At 51.0% G+C, this 18,641-nt stretch overlaps 1 protein-coding gene and 1 long non-coding RNA gene across 5 annotated transcripts in view; one reads left to right on the forward strand and one right to left on the reverse strand.

Annotated features, from left to right (window-relative positions):
• The window catches only part of LOC144615867 (uncharacterized), a 742,065-nt gene that overhangs the window by 340,119 nt on the left and 383,305 nt on the right, over window positions 1-18,641 (reverse strand). The gene's annotated exons all lie outside the window — the stretch shown is intronic.
• Window positions 1-18,641, forward strand: part of EYA2 (EYA transcriptional coactivator and phosphatase 2) — a 255,263-nt gene that overhangs the window by 217,476 nt on the left and 19,146 nt on the right. For all 4 annotated transcript variants that reach the window (XM_078444001.2, XM_078444000.2, XM_078444002.2 and 1 more), the window contains one exon: window positions 14,397-14,455. In XM_078444001.2, the coding sequence (XP_078300127.1) occupies window positions 14,397-14,455 (59 nt within the window). The remainder of the gene's footprint in view (window positions 1-14,396; window positions 14,456-18,641) is intronic.

Here is an 18,641-nt window from a genome sequence, read left to right on the forward strand (position 1 = left end):
GCTCGTGGTGCCGTAAAATCCAGGGAAGGGACCCTCGTCCAAAATGTTGGCTGGGTCGCCGTGCAGGGTGTGGGCTTGATTGACGCCCGTGTGTTTAGGGCTCAAGAGCCGTGGCAACCGTCCTCAGGACGCACTGAACTGCGCTCACCCTGAAAGCCCTTTCGTGGGGAGCCTCCCGAGCTGCCACTTCCTGGAGGGGTGCATGAGTCACGGCCAAAGCAGGTGCTGGACCCAGCCCTGCGGCCTCCATCCCAGCTGAGCAGAGAGCACAGCCCTCTTGGGTTTGACGTGCAGGCTCAGGCTGCAGGGGAGGAGATGCCAGTTAACGTGGCCCCAGTATGAAAAACACATGGCAGGCCCGAACTAGACAAAGTACTGTCCTTACTTCTTCCGGCCTTCCCTCTTTGCCTGCTTCCTCCCTCCCCTGCTTCAATCTTAGCTTGCATTCTCTCTCTTCTCTCTCTCTTTCTCTCTCCTCCCCCGCCACAGAACCCAGCCCATCTGTTCTTTCCTTTTACTTCTCTCCCACCCCCTTCTTTTTTTCTTCCTTCCATTCTTTGTTCCTTTACCCATCCTCTGATCTCTCCCTCTCTCCGTCCATCCACCTGTATTTCCAGCCTATCATTTTCAGCCACCTGGCCCTTTTCCCTTCCATCCATCAGTCCACCCCCCCAACTCATTCACCCAGCTATCCATTCTTCCATCTTCCCATCCATGTATTTTCCATCTTTCTTCTTTCCGTTGATTCCCTAACTTCCCTCCATCTGTCTTTCTTCCCTTCCTGTCTTCTGTCCATCCACATAGCCTTCCTTCTTCCTTCCTTCCACCTTGTATTCCTCCCATTAACATCTACTGCCCATCTGTTGTGGACAAGGGGCTCTGGTCACAGACATGAGCCAGGTATGGCGCCCCTGTGCACCTCCTGGTAAGGGACACACACATAACACACCATCATAGAACAGGTGGGCTAGGACTGCTCTGATGGGCATTCCCAAGGTTGCTCAGCAGAAGCCCAAAGTAGGAAGTGATTAAGTAACCCTTCTGGCTGGGATGAGGGGAACAAGGGAACGAACCATCAAAGAGGAGGAGCTACTTTAGCTGGGTATTAAAGAAAAAGTAAGGATTTGCTGCGGGGGGTTGGGGGGTGGGGAGATGGGGAGGAAGTAGAGGAGAGAGACACTTGGGAGAAGAGTATTCCCAGGCCAGGGAACAGCGTGTGCAAAGGTGAAGAGGCAAGATATGGATTTGCATGTTCGGAGAACATACAATACAGCAGAAGTTAATACTCCTGCAGACAGACCCCATTTTTATTAACTTGTTTCACCTTCATAGATGGAAATGTGCGTCAGAAGTACCAGCCAGTCACTTCAGCAACTTAGAGACAAAATCTGGCTTGCAGAATTTACAGCTTGAGGGTGATTGTTCAGGTCATACTCCCATCTGTTAAGGGTGCGTGAACCCCTGAAAATGCATGCAGCATAGTGTATGTGTACAAGTATGTCTCTAGAGAGGGTGGTGGGAAAATCTCATTACCCTATAGGGTTAAGATCCGCCCCAATATTAAACCTCGTAGCTTTGGGACATGCAGTAGTTTGGTCTCTTTTTCTATCTCCCTGTAACCCCAACGAAACCAAGAGAAGGCAAAAGGAAAGTATACTCAGAACTGAATTAGGACCCAGCTCCTTTGGGAAAAGATATTTTGGAGTGAATATGGGAGCCCTCGGAGCTCTGTGCCTGGGGCCAGGCTCCCTCCAGGTGTCAGCTGGGAGGCGGGGAGCACAGGTTGCCCCCCCCCCCACCCCGGCTAGTTCGAAGTGTTGCCAGTGGCAGGAAGAAAGCAGAATCCTGACCGTTCCCCCGCCCCCACACTCATCCACGCTGGGGGACATCAGCACCCACAGGTGACAGCAGCAGCGACGAGGCCCTGGCCTTTATACCGAAGCCAGTCTCTGCCTGTCCAAAGACTGGGTGACTGCAGGAACTTCCAGCAGGAAGAGAGACAGACGTCCCTTTCTTTGACCCACCCCAGAATGCATGTGGTGACTGGAAAAGTGAGCTTGGCAGAGAACCATGATACTCAAAGCAGAGCAAACGCCCACAGAATGAGGTAGTGGTGGAGGCCCAGGCTTTGAAGATTTTGGTTTATACCCCGCTTTGCCACCCCCGAATGATCTTAGACACCGTGACTTCAACTTTCCGGGCCTCAGTTTCCATTCCTGTAAAATGAGAAGTAAAACACGTCTTGTGGATCGTTGTAAGATCAGAGCTGGAGTGGGTAAGGCCCTTATCCCGGTGCCCAGCGCCGCCTCCCTACGAGGATTGGGTGTGCCGGTGGGCGGGGTGCCTGGCACGCAGTAAGTGCCCGACAATGGCGGCTGAGATGATGTCAGTTGTAACTGCATTGGCCGCGGTCTGTCCTGTGCCCCCGTGCAGAGCAGCGAAAGGTCTCCGTCAAGTCTTAGAGACGGCCTGAGAGGTGGGAGCCGCCAAGGAGCAAGTCTAGATCCAGACCTGGGAATGGACCCACTGGGTGTTTGGACCTCAGCTTCAGGGACCTCTGGGCTCATGACTTTTTGAAATGACTTTGATGGGTACAAAAACCCAGAGGATGAGCTACACACTCCCCCTGTCCAGTGGGCCTTTATCAGAGGCAATAGGACGTAATCATTGAGAGCAAAGATTCCGGGGCCAGATGGCCTCGGTCCGTATCTCAGCTCTGCACTTACAAGCTGTGTGACCTCAGGTAGGTTCCTTAACCTCTCTGTGCCTGTCATCATCTGCAACATGGGGGTAATAATAGCCACCTCCTAAGATTACTATGAGAATTAAGTGAATTAATGTATATACAGCACCTAGCACATAATGGCACTACATAACTGATGGTGATTAGCATTATTTTATTATAACAATTTTCATTATCATTATGTGCATATAGAATCATCACATACACGGGCGCCTGGGTGGCTCAGTCGGTTAAGCATCTGACTTCAGCTCAGGTCATGATCTCACAGTTCATGGGTTCGAGCCCCACGTCGGGCTCTGTGCTGGCAGCTCAGGGCCTAGAGCCCACTTCGGATTCTTGTCTCCCTCTCTCTCGGCCCCTCCTCCGCTCATGCTCTGTATCTCTCTCTCTCTCTCTCTCTCAAAAATAAATAAACATTTTAAAAAAATTTTGTAAAGAATCGTCACCTGCAAAGGTGCCAGGAATTTGTGCACAACCATGTGTAGTCAGTCATGTTTATTTTCCCCCATTTTACAGATGAGGAAACTAAAGTTTAGAGAGGGTGAGATATTTGCCCATGCTCATGGCAGCTATGTTAAGCCCAAGATTCAAACCTGAATTTGCTGGGCTCCAAGGTCTGCACTCTTGAAACAAAAACAAATCTTCAAAACAAGAATTCATTATTCCTATTTCAAGATACTATGACTTCTATTAAAAATAAATTTGAGGTGGGGCGCCTGGGTGGCTCAGTCAATTAAGCATCCAACTCTTGATTTCAGCTCAAGTCGTGATCTCGCGGTTCAGGGGCTCGAGCCCTGTGTTGGGCTCTGTGCCGACAGTGTGGAGCCTGCTTGGGGTTTTTTCTCTCCCTCTCTCTCTGCCCCCACCCTGCTCGCACACGCTCTCTCTCTTAAAGATAAATAAATTTCTTTAAAAAATGAAAAAGTAATAATAATTAATTAATTTGAGGAGCACCCGGGTGGCTCAGTCAATTAAGCATCCGACTCTTGATTTCGGCTCATCGTTGATCTTACGGGATTGGGACCCGTGTTGGGCTCTGCACTGTACCCCCGCCCGGGATTCTCTCGCTCTCTCTCTGCCCCTCCCTTGCTCTCTCTCTCTCTCTCTCTCTGCCTCTCAAATGAATAACCATTAATTAATTTTTAATTAGAAAACTTAGGGTCACCTGGGTGGCTCATTTGGTTACACGGCTGACTTTTGATTTTGGCTTAGGTCATGATCTCACGTTTTGTGAGACTGAGCCCCACGCTGGGGTCCGTGCTGAGCATGAAGCCGACTTGGGATTCCCTCTCTCCTTCTCTCTCCGACCATCCCTGCCCCCAGTCTCTCTCTCTTAAAATAAACATTTAAAAATAAAAAATAAAGTATTTTAAAAAGTAAAATGAATTTGAAAATCTAGACCATTGTAGAATGGCTGAGGTTTTATGGGCAGTGTGATTAGGAGTGTTTCCAAATTCCAGCAAGAGGGCTCTCAGTTTGGGCATGAAAAAGACACAAAACAGAGGTAATTGTAAATAAAGGCCAGTGCGGTATGTGGGAGAGGATGGGCATTGTTAGCGTTGTTACCATTTCTTCTCAAAGACAAGGCACTGGCAATGTTTGCAACCTCATTATTGTCAATATGGGGGTTTTTTTAAGTTTGTGTTGAGAGAGCGAGAGAGCACGCGGGTGCAGGAGGGGCAGAGAGAGAGGGAGAGAGAGAGAATCCCAAGCAGGCTCCGCACTGTCAGCACTGAGCCTGGTGTGGGGCTCGGACCCACACACCATGAGATCGTGACTCAAGCCAAAAGCAAGAGTCGGACGCAGCTGAGCCACCCGGGCACCCCTTTCAGTGTGTCTCAACTGGACCCGAGGGCAGAACCTTCCTGCCAGGAGGATTCATTTGGAAATGGGAGGGAGGGTGCTGGTTGTCACCGGAAGGGGAAGAATTATTGACTGTTAGCAGGCAGGGCCCGGAATGCCAGATAACCCAGCAGTGAGGACAGCGTCCTGGATGAGGAACCAGCACACCCGAAATGCCAGCGGCACCTCGTTGAGAAACTCTGTGCTCAGCCCTTGAGAGCCGTCAGCCAGATGCACCGTATTTCTGGATCCCCTAGTGTCCAGCACAACCCAGGCCTCACGCTGCTTGCTTTGACTCGAAATGCCAAAAAAGAAACCACCAAAAAAAACCTCTCTGTGTGATAGCAAAGGTATTTTCTTACTGAAAGTCACAGTCAAAACCATTTGAAAGCCAGTTCTCTAGAGCAATCCCGTCCAGTAGATTTTTCTACAACGCTATAAATTTCTGTTCTGTCCAGTACAGTAGCCACTGGCCACATGTGGGTTTGGGGCACTTGAAATAAGTCTAATGCAACTGAGACCCTGAATGCTTATTTAATGTTACTTAATTTTAACTAATTTGAATGTAAATAGCCACCTGCGGCTAGTGGCCGTTACAGTGGACAGAACCGGACATTTACCTCGTTGTAGAAAGTTCTATCAGTGCCACTCTGGAGTTCTAAACTTACCAGACATGGCCTGTATTTTCAGGGACGATGATGATCATCATCTTAGCTGACGTTTCTGTACCAAACACTGTTCTGAACACTTTACATGTATTACCTCGTTTAATCCCCAACAGTTCCGGAGGCTAAAGTCCCCGACGGAGGTGCTGGCAGATCTCGTTGCTGGCGAGGACTCTCTTCCTGGCTTGTAGAAGGCCTCCTTCTCACTGTCTTCTCGTGGCCTCTCTTCGGTGCGGAGACGGAGAACAGGGCTCTGTGGCGTCTCTTCTTATAAGGGCACTCATCTTATTAGATTGGGACGCCACCCTTATGACCTCATTTAACCTTGGTTACTTCCTTGGAGGCCCCATATCCAAACCCAGGCACACTGGGAGTTAGAGCTTCGACACATGATTCGTGGCGGGGGGGATCGCAGACATTCAGTCATAACACCCATTTTACAAGTGAAGAAACTGAGGCACAGAGAGGTTAAGTGAACAGCTCAAAGTCACACAGTTGGCAGTGGCAATATTTAGACCCAGCACTTACTCGCTGTGTTCCGCTGCCTCTCCTAGGGAGAGCAGCTGCCATCTGGCTTGAGAAAGAAGATTCCAGACAGGAAATCTAGACTCAACACGGTGCTGTAGATGATGGGTTCAAAGGGAAAGAGAAAGCAGAGAGGGTTGGTGTAGCCTGGACATGTGGAGAAAGACAAGCAAGGTCTGCCAGCAAGAGGAGAAGAAATTTCCGGCAGAGGGGCCACTGGCTGGCATAGTAGAGCCTGCGACTCTTGATCTCAGGGTTGTAAGTTCAAGCCCCAAGTTGGCTGTAGAGATTACTTTTTTCAATATCTTAAAAAGAAAAAGAGAGACGGAGGGAAAGAGAAGTTCCCGACGTAGAAGACAAAGACAGAAGTTCATCTATGAGTTAGCACATCATCTTCATGCTGTAGACGCAAAACAAAAGTCACACAAATAACAACGGAAATCACAACGAACAGAGCTGGCGCCCTCACTCCCCACCCTGAAGGTGAGCAGAGCAATAGACAAGGGGTCGGAATGCATTTCTACAAAGAAGGACGCGGGCCGGGGCTGGGGCTGAGTGGAGGACACAGACAGGAATAATAGTCACAGTGCCAGCTAAAACGCACTGCATGCTGTCCAGAGGGCTTGCCTGCACTCATTCCTTTAGGCCTTACAGGGCCACAGACAGTAAATACGGTTATGTATACCCATTTTAGAGATGGGAAAACTGAGGCACCGAGATGTTAACTTGCCCAGCTCTTGCCTGTATTGAGCTCCTGTGCCACACATCACACATGCATTTTCTCACTGACATCTCACAACAACCCTACAAAGGAGGGTTTTTATGCCTATTTTACAGATGAGGAAACTGAGGCCCAGAGAGTTCACAGAGTAAGGATAGTATGGAGATTTAATCCGAGGCCAAGCTGACTTCCAAGCTGGGACCTTTATCCTGCATGGGAAACACAGTTTTGAAATGAACTGAGTGGGTGAAGAAGGCATAAGATCAACAGAATGGAGGGGAGAAAAGTGTCCTCTGTAAGAAACAAGATTGACCTAAAGGTTTTTGGCCGAAAGCATCCCCCCCCGCCCCGCCTACCAGGTTCAGGAGTGGCCAGGCAGGTGGGTGGGCTGGAGGGGGACGTTTTCCACGTGCTGCCAGAGCTTCAGGAAAGATCTTGCTAGAGGGACTCAGAAGTGGCTGGAACCTGGGCAAGCCGTGGCTGCTTGCCTGACGTGCAGGCCTGATCGCTAACGTCTGATTTATGGTGCTGCGGGAGCCATCAGGGAGAATAATATTTCACCATGTCAACGCTGAGCTGCTCTCCGAGGCATCCTGCCCAACCGGCCATTAATGCAGTGCAGCCCACGGCCTCCTTGGTGTTCTTCAGATAAGTTAAACATTTAGACAACACAAGAAAGACAGCCCGGGTTTCCCTCCCGGGGAGCAAGCCCCTCTCTGGCTAGTCCAGAGACAGCAGTAAGCAATCTCACTTAAAAATATACCTGCCCTGAAAGAGGAGGAGTGGCCAGGGAGTCCATCTGGCCTCTGATGAGAGTCCTTTTTCTACAGCAAATTTGTCAACAGTTTCCTTTCTGCATTCGTGTCTCCAGGCAGCCAGGGACAGAAAGCCATGGGATCAGAGCTCGGCAGGGCAGGTGGGGAAACCCCAGCTGTCCCCAGCTTGATCATAACAGTTTTGATAAGTATTTGTCACTGCGTTTACTGGTCAGAACTGGACGGCAATGAGAATGCTGAGTATCGAAGTCTGTGGGATGCAAGCAAAGGGTGATCCGGCCTCAGGTCATATTTTCTATTAGAAAAACAGGAAAGTTACAAGAATTGGTCATTGAAAAGACCATGAAGGCAGATGATGCTTTTGGCAAGCACGAACGAGAAAAAAGTAAAAGAAAGAAAAAGAGGCAGACATGGATAAACAACATTCAGAATGAAAGGATGGACGTTACTCAGATTGAGGACAGATCCGGTTTGTTTTTTAATTATGAGAATACTGTATGATATTATACCAATGAACTTGACACCTAGATGAAGTTGGCACTTTCCAGGAAGATAGAAATTACCAGAATTAACCTCAGGGGGGATTTTAAAATAAATGAACCCATGGCTGTGAGACTTTGGAACAGTAGTTAAGGACGGACTCTCCAAAAATGGCACCAGGCCTGTTTTAAAAAGAGTTCCAGCAAACATCAGAGAAAGGATAAACCCCATCCTGCACAAACTAGGAGCAAAGAAAAAGGTGAGATGCTCTCCTACACATTTTATGAGACGAGTATCACCCTGAAGCTACACCTGGACTTTGAGCCCATGACAAACGGACAAATCGCTGTCGTTTTCATCGCTGATGAAAGGCGGGCTACCCCTGCAATCCCGCGGATACTTTCACCCATGCCCCGCGACTCTTCATGTAAGTCCCGTTCGGGCCCTCTCTGGGCTTCCACTTCAGACCCGTGGTGAAAGAAGGATCCGAACTATAATTGGCACCATTCATCAGGCCGGCATATGCCTTGTCACACACCTGCAAATGATGTGCTCCCCAGGTTTCATAATTTCCAAAAAGGAACCTGGAGACTTTTCTCTGTCACCTGACAAAGTCCCGAAGCAATGACACTCCGGGAGCAACGAGCACACCCAGCCCCCAGATCTTGGGCTCTAATGCCGTTTTCTGAGAAAAGAAGCCAGGGCTCCTTAGAGAAACGGCTGATTCTAGGGCTGGGGCAGGAAGTACATGTAATACATGTGGCCCGTCTTATGGTGCCAAAAGTAAGTGCTCAAAAGACTCTACAGCGATGGAGGATGTCAAAGGGACACGGAGCTTCCTGGCGGAGTTCTCAGTGGCCAAAGCTGGGAACAATTTGACTATGAAAACAAGTTACATGATATTGGATTCTAAGTATAAAACAAGGACCCACGGGTCCGTAATGACACAAATAATGATTAAACAAATAAATAAGTGGGGGAGGATAGACTAATATCTCGGGCAGAAAATTTTGAATCACTTATTCAGATACTGTGAGCTTTGCATAGTGACTTCCTTTCAAAGAGTACAGTATGGAGGGGCGCCCGGGTGGCTCAGTCAGTTAAGCATCCAACTTCGGCTCAGGTCGTGATTTTTTTTTAATTTTTTTCAATGTTTATTTATTTTTTTGAAGGAGAGACGCAAGGAGGGGGGGGTGGCGGGCAGAGAGAGAGAGACACAGAATCCGAGCAGGCTGCAGGCTTCAAGCTGTCAGCACAGAGCCCGACGCGGGGCTCGAACCCATGAACCTCGAGATCATGACCTGAGCCAAAGTCGGACGCTCAACCGACTGAGCCACCCAGGCGCCCCTCAGGTCATGATCTTTTGGTTCGTGGATTCAAGCCCCGCGTCGGGCCCTGTGCTGACAGCTCGGAGCCTGGAGCCTGCTTCGGATTCTGTGTCTCCCTCTCTCTCTGCCCTTCCTCTGTTCATGCTGTCTCTCTCTCTCTCTCTCTCTCTCTCAAAAATAAACATTAAAAAAAAATTTTAATGGCCTTCAGTGTTAGATCCTGTCTCCTCCCCAGTGAGATATTTTCTGTTTTCAAAGGCAATGCATATGTGCATTATCCTTATGGAAAATGAGAGAGGAAGAGAGGGAGGGGGGGAAGGAATAGTCATTTCAGTAAGTTGAAAGCCTCCTTTGACCACTAACCCAATCCCAGTGCCTTCCCAGACAGAACTGCTGCTTCCAGTCAGATGTGTAAGCTTCCGGACCTTTCATTGTCCATCTATGTAAATATCCATATAAAATATCTTGTTTTGTTTTCAGTGGGTTTTTATAAATACAGTTGACCCTTGGACAACATGGGTTTGAATTGCATGGATCCACACATATGCAGACTTTTAAATAAATTTAGTACAGTACTGTTAATGCATTTTCCTTGCGATTTTTTTTTTTTTTACTTTTAATTTTTTGTAATGCTTATTTATTTTTGAGAGAGAGAGAGAAAGAAAGAATGCGAGCAGAGGAGGGGCAGAAAGAGAGACACAGAATCCAAGGCAGACTCCAGGCTCTGAGCTGTCAGCACAGAGCCCAACACGGGGCTCAAACTCACGAACCCTGAGATCATGACCTGAGCTGAAGTCAGACGCTTAACCGATGGAGCCACTCAGACACCCCTCCTTGTGATTTTCTTAATAACTGTTTTTTCTAGCTCACTTTATTGTAAGAATATAGTATGTAATACGTATCACATATAAACTATGTGATAATTGACTGTTTATATTATCAGTAAGGCTTCCAGTCAACAACAGCTATTAGTGGTTAAGTTTCGGGAGGGAGTCCAAAGTGATACACAGATCTTTGACTACACAGGGATCAGTGCCCCAACCCCCGTGTTGTTGGTGGGTCTTTCACCCAATAGAACGTCTTAGAAATATTTCCGTGTGCTAACAGAAAAATCCACCTCATTCGTCTGAACCGCTGGGCGGGATTCCGCTGAATGGACATACCACGTTGCGTTTAGCGACGATCCGGTTGAGGCAACTTTAGGTGTTTTCCTGTTTCTCACCGGGATGGTGGACATCTTTGCACAAGACGATGTGTGGGTGTTTCTGTAAGTCAGAAAGCGTAAATTCCTTGCTGCTGGGATTGCACTGGGGCCCAGACCTCACCCAGGTCAAGGCCATGGGAACGCTTCCTCTGTCTTTGCTAGCAGGCCCCACTCGGACCCCCCAGGATAGTCACACGTGACCCTGAAGAGGCCAGAAGCACCCTAGGCTGTGAAAAGCTGGTGCCCTCCACCGTACAGGCCCACCCCCCATGCAGGAGAATCGAGGCGCATAGGATCTTCCTCCCCCAGAGCTCACTCCCCTCATTGCCGGCTCAGCCTCAGCGGGTAACTGGATCCAGGTCAGCTGGTGGAGTATGAGGTAGCGTCTAGCTGAGCGTCATGGTATTTTATTAAGTCCGAAATGTGATCGCTACTGTTGTCACACTTTAGCGCCCCCAACAATCCCCTTGCAAATGAGAAAACCAGAGCCTCCCACATACCTTTCCCCTGACATCAGGGAAAGCGGTGGGTGCCCCTGCCCAGGGGCCTGAGCCCGTGTGACCCCCGGAGCAGCTTTCGAGCCTCCGGCAAGGACTGGAGGGGGGCACGGGAGGTGTTTTTCCAATTTTAGGCAAAGCACTGGATGGGGGAGAAGTCTGCTACTAATTTGGTCTTCTCTGTGCCTGGGCCTTCGAAGTCCGCGTTGGCTTTTTAGAGACAGTTTTCACTGACGTATCAGGATCGCTGTCCCAGGACCCTTCGATTGGTATACGAGGTCTGTGGATCAGAGGTCTCAAAGTAGGAAGCCCACAGGGGCCAGGTAACCAGGTGACGTGAAGGGAAGAAAACCCAGACGAGACTGTGGAGCGCTGGAAAGGGCTAAGGGTGGTTGGGACAGAGCAATGCAAGCCCTGCACTGCCAGAGTGTGTAAAGTCTCAGAGTAGCTGAAAATCCGGAAAGACAGAGAGTGAGAGCAGGAAGGGAGAGGACGGAGACGGGGAAAGAGAGGTCCCCTGAGTTCACATATTGGCTATTGTTCCCAGACAATTTTTCAAGCGTAGTGTGGGCTGAATGAGATACGTCTCCAGGCTGGCTTGCGAGCTCATCCCTAATCGAACTCATCAACACAGAAGAGAAGTTGTCAGCCTGGTGTCTTTACCCCTCGAGAGCAGCGCTGTCCACTAGAATTTTCTGTGCCGAGGCAAGTACGTGCACCGTGCAGTACAGCAGCCATTGCCTACATGTGGTTACTGAGCACTTGAAATAGGCCTAAGGAACTCAATTTTTTATGCGGTTGAGTTTAATTTGAACATATTACAAATAACCACGTATGGCCAACCGCTCCAGTATTAGCATGACTATAAAAGCTTTCAAGTTGGGGTGTACCACGGTGCTCAACTACTTTAGGAAAGGACAGTCCCTCTTGGGGAGGGGGATCGATGATGCCTAAGGCCACCAAGCATCAGTCAGAATCCCAGATACGTGGAAAGGAAGGAAATACGGAATGAGGAACCGTAGAGGTTTAGGTGTAAGCCAGATACCTGCCAGCTCAAGAGTGGTCACTCAGCGTCCCCAGTTTTTTTCCAGCACTCTCCAAAGAGCTTCTCAGTTGGGTTTGCCACTTGTCATCGCCATGTTCCTCACCGGTTCCCGCTTGCCCACGGCTGACCCCTAGGAAGCCATACGGTGGGACCTCCCCCTGCCCTTCCCATCCAGGCGAGTCAGAGCACACACCGCTGCCTGTTCCCAGGCGTTGTCCCGGGCCCACGGAGGCGTGAGGTCCTACGCGTCAGGACTCTGAGTCATGCTCAGTCACTGCCACTGAGCCGTGAGCCCGAGTGTGCCAGGGACTGTGGAGGCAAACCTCACCTCCCAGCAAACCCCTTTTCAATCCAAAGCCCTTTCAGGGCACCAGAGAGGGACCAGTGGCCACACTGGTTGTCCCAAGCTCCAGCCTCGATCCCCACAGGGTAGCCCGGGCTGCCCCAAATGCCACTGTCCCCGCCCCCACCCTGCCCCCGCATCTCCATCGCAACACGCTTACCTCTACATATCTTAAAGAATTAATGAGGGAAGGGGTTCCCATCATCCCCCAGCAGAGCTCCTGTTCTCAAAGATAAATTCAAGCCCCATCCTTATGTAAAAAGACATCTGCTCAAAATAATAGAAACCGCTATTTCTTTCCCAGATGCTACCCCCTCAACAAGAGTCCAGAGGTGTTACCACCAACCGTTTTCTTAGAGGTCAAGCTCAGAGTCACATGTGCTTGTCCTCTCCCTAGCAGTGTTTTCCAGGAGCCACCTGCCTCCTGAGATCACCCTGACACCTAAATGTGGACATTTTTAAATCTTAACACGATAATAAGAACAGTAGCGTGCGTCCCCGGACCTGCCGTGTTCCAGCCACTGTACCAGACGCTTCCAGCACAGCCTCTCGCTTCTCCTCACATCCGTCAACCCCGCGAAGGAGGTTCCCTTATCTCCCATTTCCCCATCCCACCTCTAAGGCTCAGGGTGGTTATGCCACTGGCTCAAAGTCACACAGCCGGGAAGTGGCTGGATCTAGGATCCAGACCCGGGCAGTCTGACTCCGGAGCCTGGGCTTCACCAGGACCGCAGCGGCGGGCAGAACACGCTCACCATTTGTGCCGCATCAGCCTGTCGCCTGGATGGACTTTATGCCGGAGGCAGAGGTGACCGATGGGCGTGCACTGCGCGTAGCTTCGTGGAGGGTGTTGTGTTGCCCGGTGGCCGAGTGACAGAACGGCCACTCCACTAGCTGGAGCCCAAGGGCCCATGGAGTCGTTCCCTGCAGCGGCTGTAACCAGTTACCACGCACGCAGTGGCTTAAAACAACACCAGCGTGTTCTCTCACTGTTCTGGAGGTCAGAGGTCCAGAATCCGTGTCACTGGGCGAAAGACGTCAACGAGGCTCTCAAGGGAGAATCTGGGCGTCTGGTGGGCACCCTGCATTTCTTGGCCTGTCGCCTCTTCCTCCGTCTTTAAAGCAATCGCCCCAATCCCCTTCTCCCGTCTTCCCATATCCCTCTGCCTCTTACTCCCAAAGGCCCTTGTAATCACATTTAGGGCCCACCTGGAGAATCCCGACTGCTCTCCGCATCTCCAGACCTTAACCTTAATCACATCTGCGGAGGCCCTCTTGCCACGTGAGGACCATGGGATTAGGAATGGACATTGGGCAGGGGGGTTGAGCATTACTCTACCCACCACAGTCAGGGTGGCCTGGTTTCCGCTGGGGCCGGGTCCAGGGGCTCAGATAACGTGACCACCACCCGACGACAGCTGCAGCCAAGGTCCCAGCCGAGTTCCCAGGGCTGGCTCTCCCATTGGTCCAGTTTAGGTCACGATGCTCATCTTTGACCCAATCGCTGAAGCCGGAGGGCTCCTGGGTCTCTCTGATTGGTTGAGCCTGGGTCACGTGGCCATTTTCCTCACCCCCCCCCACCCCCCTCGGTCTTAACTCGCAGGTGTTAAGGTGTTTTCCCCAAAGAGAACGGGGGGATGTGTGGGTGGTGGAATGACAAGCCCTCGGAATGGTGCCTGGCACGTAATAAGTACTCAATAAATGATGATCACATATCATCGGACCCAGAGGACGACTGAGGAAGGGGGTACCTCCAGAAGCTAATGCTTGAAGAATACTAAGTTCACTCTGCGGATGAAGGCAGAGAGCATTCCGAGTGGAAGAAGATACCCTGGTTAAGGCAAAGGCTTCCACTATGGGGCCAGGGTGACCATATGTCCTAACATACTCACAGGTAGAGAGGGGTGGTCCTGTTTTGTGCCTGTCCCTCCAATGTAATCTTCACAGCAGCCCCTTTGAGTTGCAGAACTATCTTGGTTTGCATGATAAATTATATGGTCACCCCCCCCCCCCAAACATTACACCCAACCTGCTCATTTATAAGGAAACCAAAAGCAAAAGAAGGGAAGAGACTTAACCGGAGGTCACCTAACCTTTAGTGGCAGAGCTCAGGCTAGAATCCAGGGCTGGTGACTCCCAAGCCAGTGCTCCCCCGCTCAGCTCTCCTACAGCTGATTAACCAGCCATACCTCTCCCTGTCTTTCTCTTCGTGTCACATTCTCCGCAGGATTGCGACCAGATCCACGTTGACGACGTCTCATCCGATGACAACGGGCAAGATTTAAGGTAAGACTTTGGGGAGTCCAAAATGCCCCCTTTTGATTGGCGATCGAGCTTGCCTTTCACCAGGAAGCGGAGAGGAGGGGCGGGCTGGTTATCAGGCTGATGTGTGTGCCTGCCTCTGCCAGAACCCACAGGTTGCAGCCCAACCCCCACCCTGCAGACTCTTGCCCATCACCTCCAGTCACCAAGGTGGAGATTTCCACAGATTCTCCAGGACTCTGCTTATGTTTATCTCGCTGCATTTTTTTTTTTTTCCTACTTACTAAAGTAAGGCGTGCACATCGTAAAAAACTCAAACACCACCTGATCTAGCCTCCCGGAATCACCGCCACTAAGAGTTTGGCACCCCTTCATTAGCACACGTACAGTATTTACTATAAAAGTTGATCAGTCGATACTCAAAATATTTCTTGACTGAGTAAGAGGTATGTGTCTGGTTTCTAGGGGCAAACCCTCCTAGGACATGGATTCCAGAAATAAGGTACCCAAAACGAGACAGCTTTCAGAGGAATGTGGCTGGAATGCTCCAAGCCTGCCCCTGAGAAAACCTTATAAAAATGGAATCATAGTTAATCTGCACTTATCCAAAATTATCACAACCTAGTGCCTCTTGGCCCATCAGAAATATTATTAGACCGAATGACGCTTCGCTTAGGGGGCCAGTAACGTCGCTTAGTGTTTGCCTCTGTCTCACTCCAAAAAAACAAATCAAAGCTTCTGTGACTGGGCCCTGGGAGTCGGTTCAAAGCCCGGCACAACTAGGAGTGATAGGCCAGCGCCTGCTTCGTATTAATTAGCCGTTCTGAAAATCCCTCGCAATGAGGACTGGCAGGGAGCAATCCTCCAGTGCCAGCCAAGGTTTCTCTATTTATGGAGTAAATAAACCGCAGATCAAGGTTAATTGTGTCCTTTCCATGACGTCACAGCTGGGAACCACTCTCCCCTTCACAGCGGTGAGCGACCAGAGTTCCGTTTTTATAAAGCTTCCCTGTAGCTGGCTGGCTTGGGGCAGAGAGCAGTGCTGCTCTGAACCGGGTTTCGTGCTGAGCTATTTGGAACCTCACTTCCAGAACCCGCCATCCAAGGAGGTTTTCCCCCATAAAAACCAAGCTCTCCCATGTCTTCACTCAGGAAATCTCTTCTGAGCACTTGCTGTGTACCAGGCACCAAGCATCAAATGCCCTTTCTTTTTTTTCAGTGAACAACAGAAACGAACCTTGGTAATGCCCTTACTTTGCCCCATCACAGTTACCACGGGGAATAGATGTTCTTTTCATCATCCCCATTTGACATTCGGGGAATAGGAGGCACAGAGAGATTAAGTAACTTGCCGAACCTCACACAGCTGGTAAGGGGGGGGTGGTGCGCAGGATTCAGGGACGCCCTGCCCTGCCCTCCACCTCTTGGCAGAACATCCAGGCATCTCCCCAGGGTTTCCTCTGAGTTCTTAGTCAATGTTCTTTTTCAAGACTAAGTTATCTGGTCTTCCCACACTCCCCAGCGAGGGGTCTGTAAGGCGGTGCCCTGGCTTCCCGTCGTAACTTAAAGGAAAACCTTTGCGATGTCCGGAGTCCTTGATGTCTTGCCAGTGAAGCAGGAGGGTGTCCCCAGATTTCTTACAGCAGGAACCCACTTCGGTGGCACAACCTTGACTTCCAAACAGAACAGTGATCCACGGAAGGAAAGGTATTGGCATTGGCACGTACATCAGAAATCTGAAGAAATGCGGAAGAGGCTCTGTTGACAGCTCGTCACGTGGTTGCCACTGAAGACCCGGCTGATGTCGGTGTCCTAGCCCCCGGGGATGCTGGCCAGCGAGCCGTGCTGACGTGTGCTGCCACTGCGGGGGCCAGTCCTGTTGCTGGCCGCCTCCCTTCTGGAACCTTCCCTGACCAGATCCGGGCAGCTTCCGGGAGCCACGCCTTCTGGCGGCTACCGGTCCCAGGGTTGACCGCCCGCCCGCCTCTCACGGTGGTCAGCCCTGGGATCAGTAGCCGCCAGAGGTGCTAACCTGCCTGCCGTTGCTGTGTGTGTGACAGACCCTCCCCTGAGCCCCGTGGACATCGCCACCGCATCCAGCAACAAGGGGGCTCACGTGGCGGGCCCGGTGAGGCCCCGGAAAGCCTGCACGTTCGTGGCACCATCTCCCGTGACCACCCGCGGAGGCCATGCCTGATCTCGGCTCCTACAGAGACTTCCGAAGAGATCGAGAAGGAAGAGCAGGTCGCTGCTGGAAGGGCTGTGACCGAGGAGGAACTTACGGGGGAACGGGCTGCTCTGGCTCCAGAGTTCGCTGCAGACGGGCCGGGAGGCGCACAGCTGCCCTCGGTGCCTGTTCGGTGGCTCCCTGGTCCGCCCACCACCGGACACTGGCCTGCGGCTCCCACCGCTCCGGCCATCGAACGGGCAGGAACGACCCCGGAGGGGTCGAAGGCTGTTCTTCCACAGACGGTTAAAGAGAAAATGGAAATGAGGTTGGCGGAAAATAACGTTTCTGAGAAAGAAGGAGGAGAAATTATCTAGCAAGAAGGGAATGTTTGCAGTAAAGAAGAGGAAGGACCACGTGGCAATTGAAGGGTGGCTTCTGGAAACGAGGGGACGTGACGGGGTAAAGTCATTTCTCCCGCTTCTCGTCGGGTTGCCTGCGTGCTGGAAAAGCGCCCCGCGCGAGTGAGTCCCCGACACGTGGCTCCCCTGCTCCCGTGGTTGGATGTTGTCGGCCCCCTGTTGCCAGTTGGGTGTATTTCATTCATCTTTAACCCCTGGTCATCACCACCCAAGGAGGGCTGAAAGGGAGAAGAAGCAACAAACATGTCTGTGTAATGAAGCCATTCACATCTTTCGTGGGAAAGAGAACGTTTTTGTCCGAACGGGTTATCAGGTCAGACCATGTTCTCCACGGGCTTTTGTACATTTCAGAAGAAACTATACTCACCCGTATTCTCACCGTCTCGAACCAACCGCTTCCTGACATCATGACTTCTTGCTTCCAATGATATACACAGTCACACTCGCAGAAACGTCCGTGACAAATGACACAGGTGTGTGTGTGTGTGTGTGTGTGTGTTCATATGAACCTGTGGGCACTGTCTCTTTCTGGCTTTTCACACAGTGTGCTGTGGAGAACGCCAGAGTCTATATTCAAGGCCTTTTGGATTAAGTCGTCCGGCCCGCGTGCCCCAGGAAGTCCCCAAGGTGAAATTAGCTGATGAGTCCGAGACGTTCATCCCAGGCGTTTCTGTGGCTTCCACAGGCTTCCGCTCAAGGAAGGCTGAGCCCCAGGCACAGAACAGCAGCATGTGACATCGCGCCGTGCTCAGGCTGTGCACACCGCAGACGCCCCACAGGGAGAACGACCCGGCCCCTCGTGCTCTTCAAATGCCCTTGACCTCTGCCGCAGCAGCGGCATTGAAGTACCAGACGTGCGCAAGATACGGTTTCCAAGTGTCGCCTCACCCCTGCCGCAGCGCGTCTTGCTAAAAAATAAAATACCTTTCTCTCTCCGCTCTTCAGCTCATCACAGAAAATCTAGAAACAGCAACATAGTGCAAAGAGGAAAAACGTCAGCCAAACGCACAGCCTGAGACAGCTGTGGCGTCACACTGACCTGTTCTTTCTTTTCTAGAAAGAGACTCATTTTTTAAGCTTTGGGTCATACTATACGTATGTCCCTTGTCACGCTGCGGTTTTTCCCTGCGATGGTATGATTTTGCAAACCTCCAGCAGAGCTTCTGGTGGAGGGAGAGAAGACGGGGGTTTTCGTCCTCACGTGCTGGTTGCTGCAGGTGGGGAGCGGCCCCCGCTTTCCCGTCTGGGCTCCCAGCTGCCACTTCTGTCCTTAACTTTGTGACACCCTGGCTCCTCTCCCATCCACACGTGGAACTCGCTAGGCCAGCATATGCTTCATTCCGGGCGGAGGATCGCATCTGCAAAGCCAGCAATCGACTCTGCCTAATTTAACAAACCCAAAAAAACTAAAGGGCGCCTGGGTGGCTAATCTGGTCAGGTCATGATCTTGTGGTCCGTGAGTTCGAGCCCTGAGTCGGGCTCTGTGCTGACAGCTCAGGGCCTGGAGCCTGCTTCGGATTCTGTGTCTCCTCTCTCTGTTCCTCCCCTGTTCACACTCTCTCTCTCTCAAAAATAAAAATAAATTTTAAAAAACTAAAATATGGCACTTCCGTGGAAAGAC

The sequence above is a fragment of the Panthera onca genome, chromosome A3, assembly GCF_046562875.1.
Source record: "Panthera onca isolate mPanOnc1 chromosome A3, mPanOnc1 haplotype 2, whole genome shotgun sequence".
Lineage (NCBI taxonomy): Eukaryota > Metazoa > Chordata > Mammalia > Carnivora > Felidae > Panthera > Panthera onca.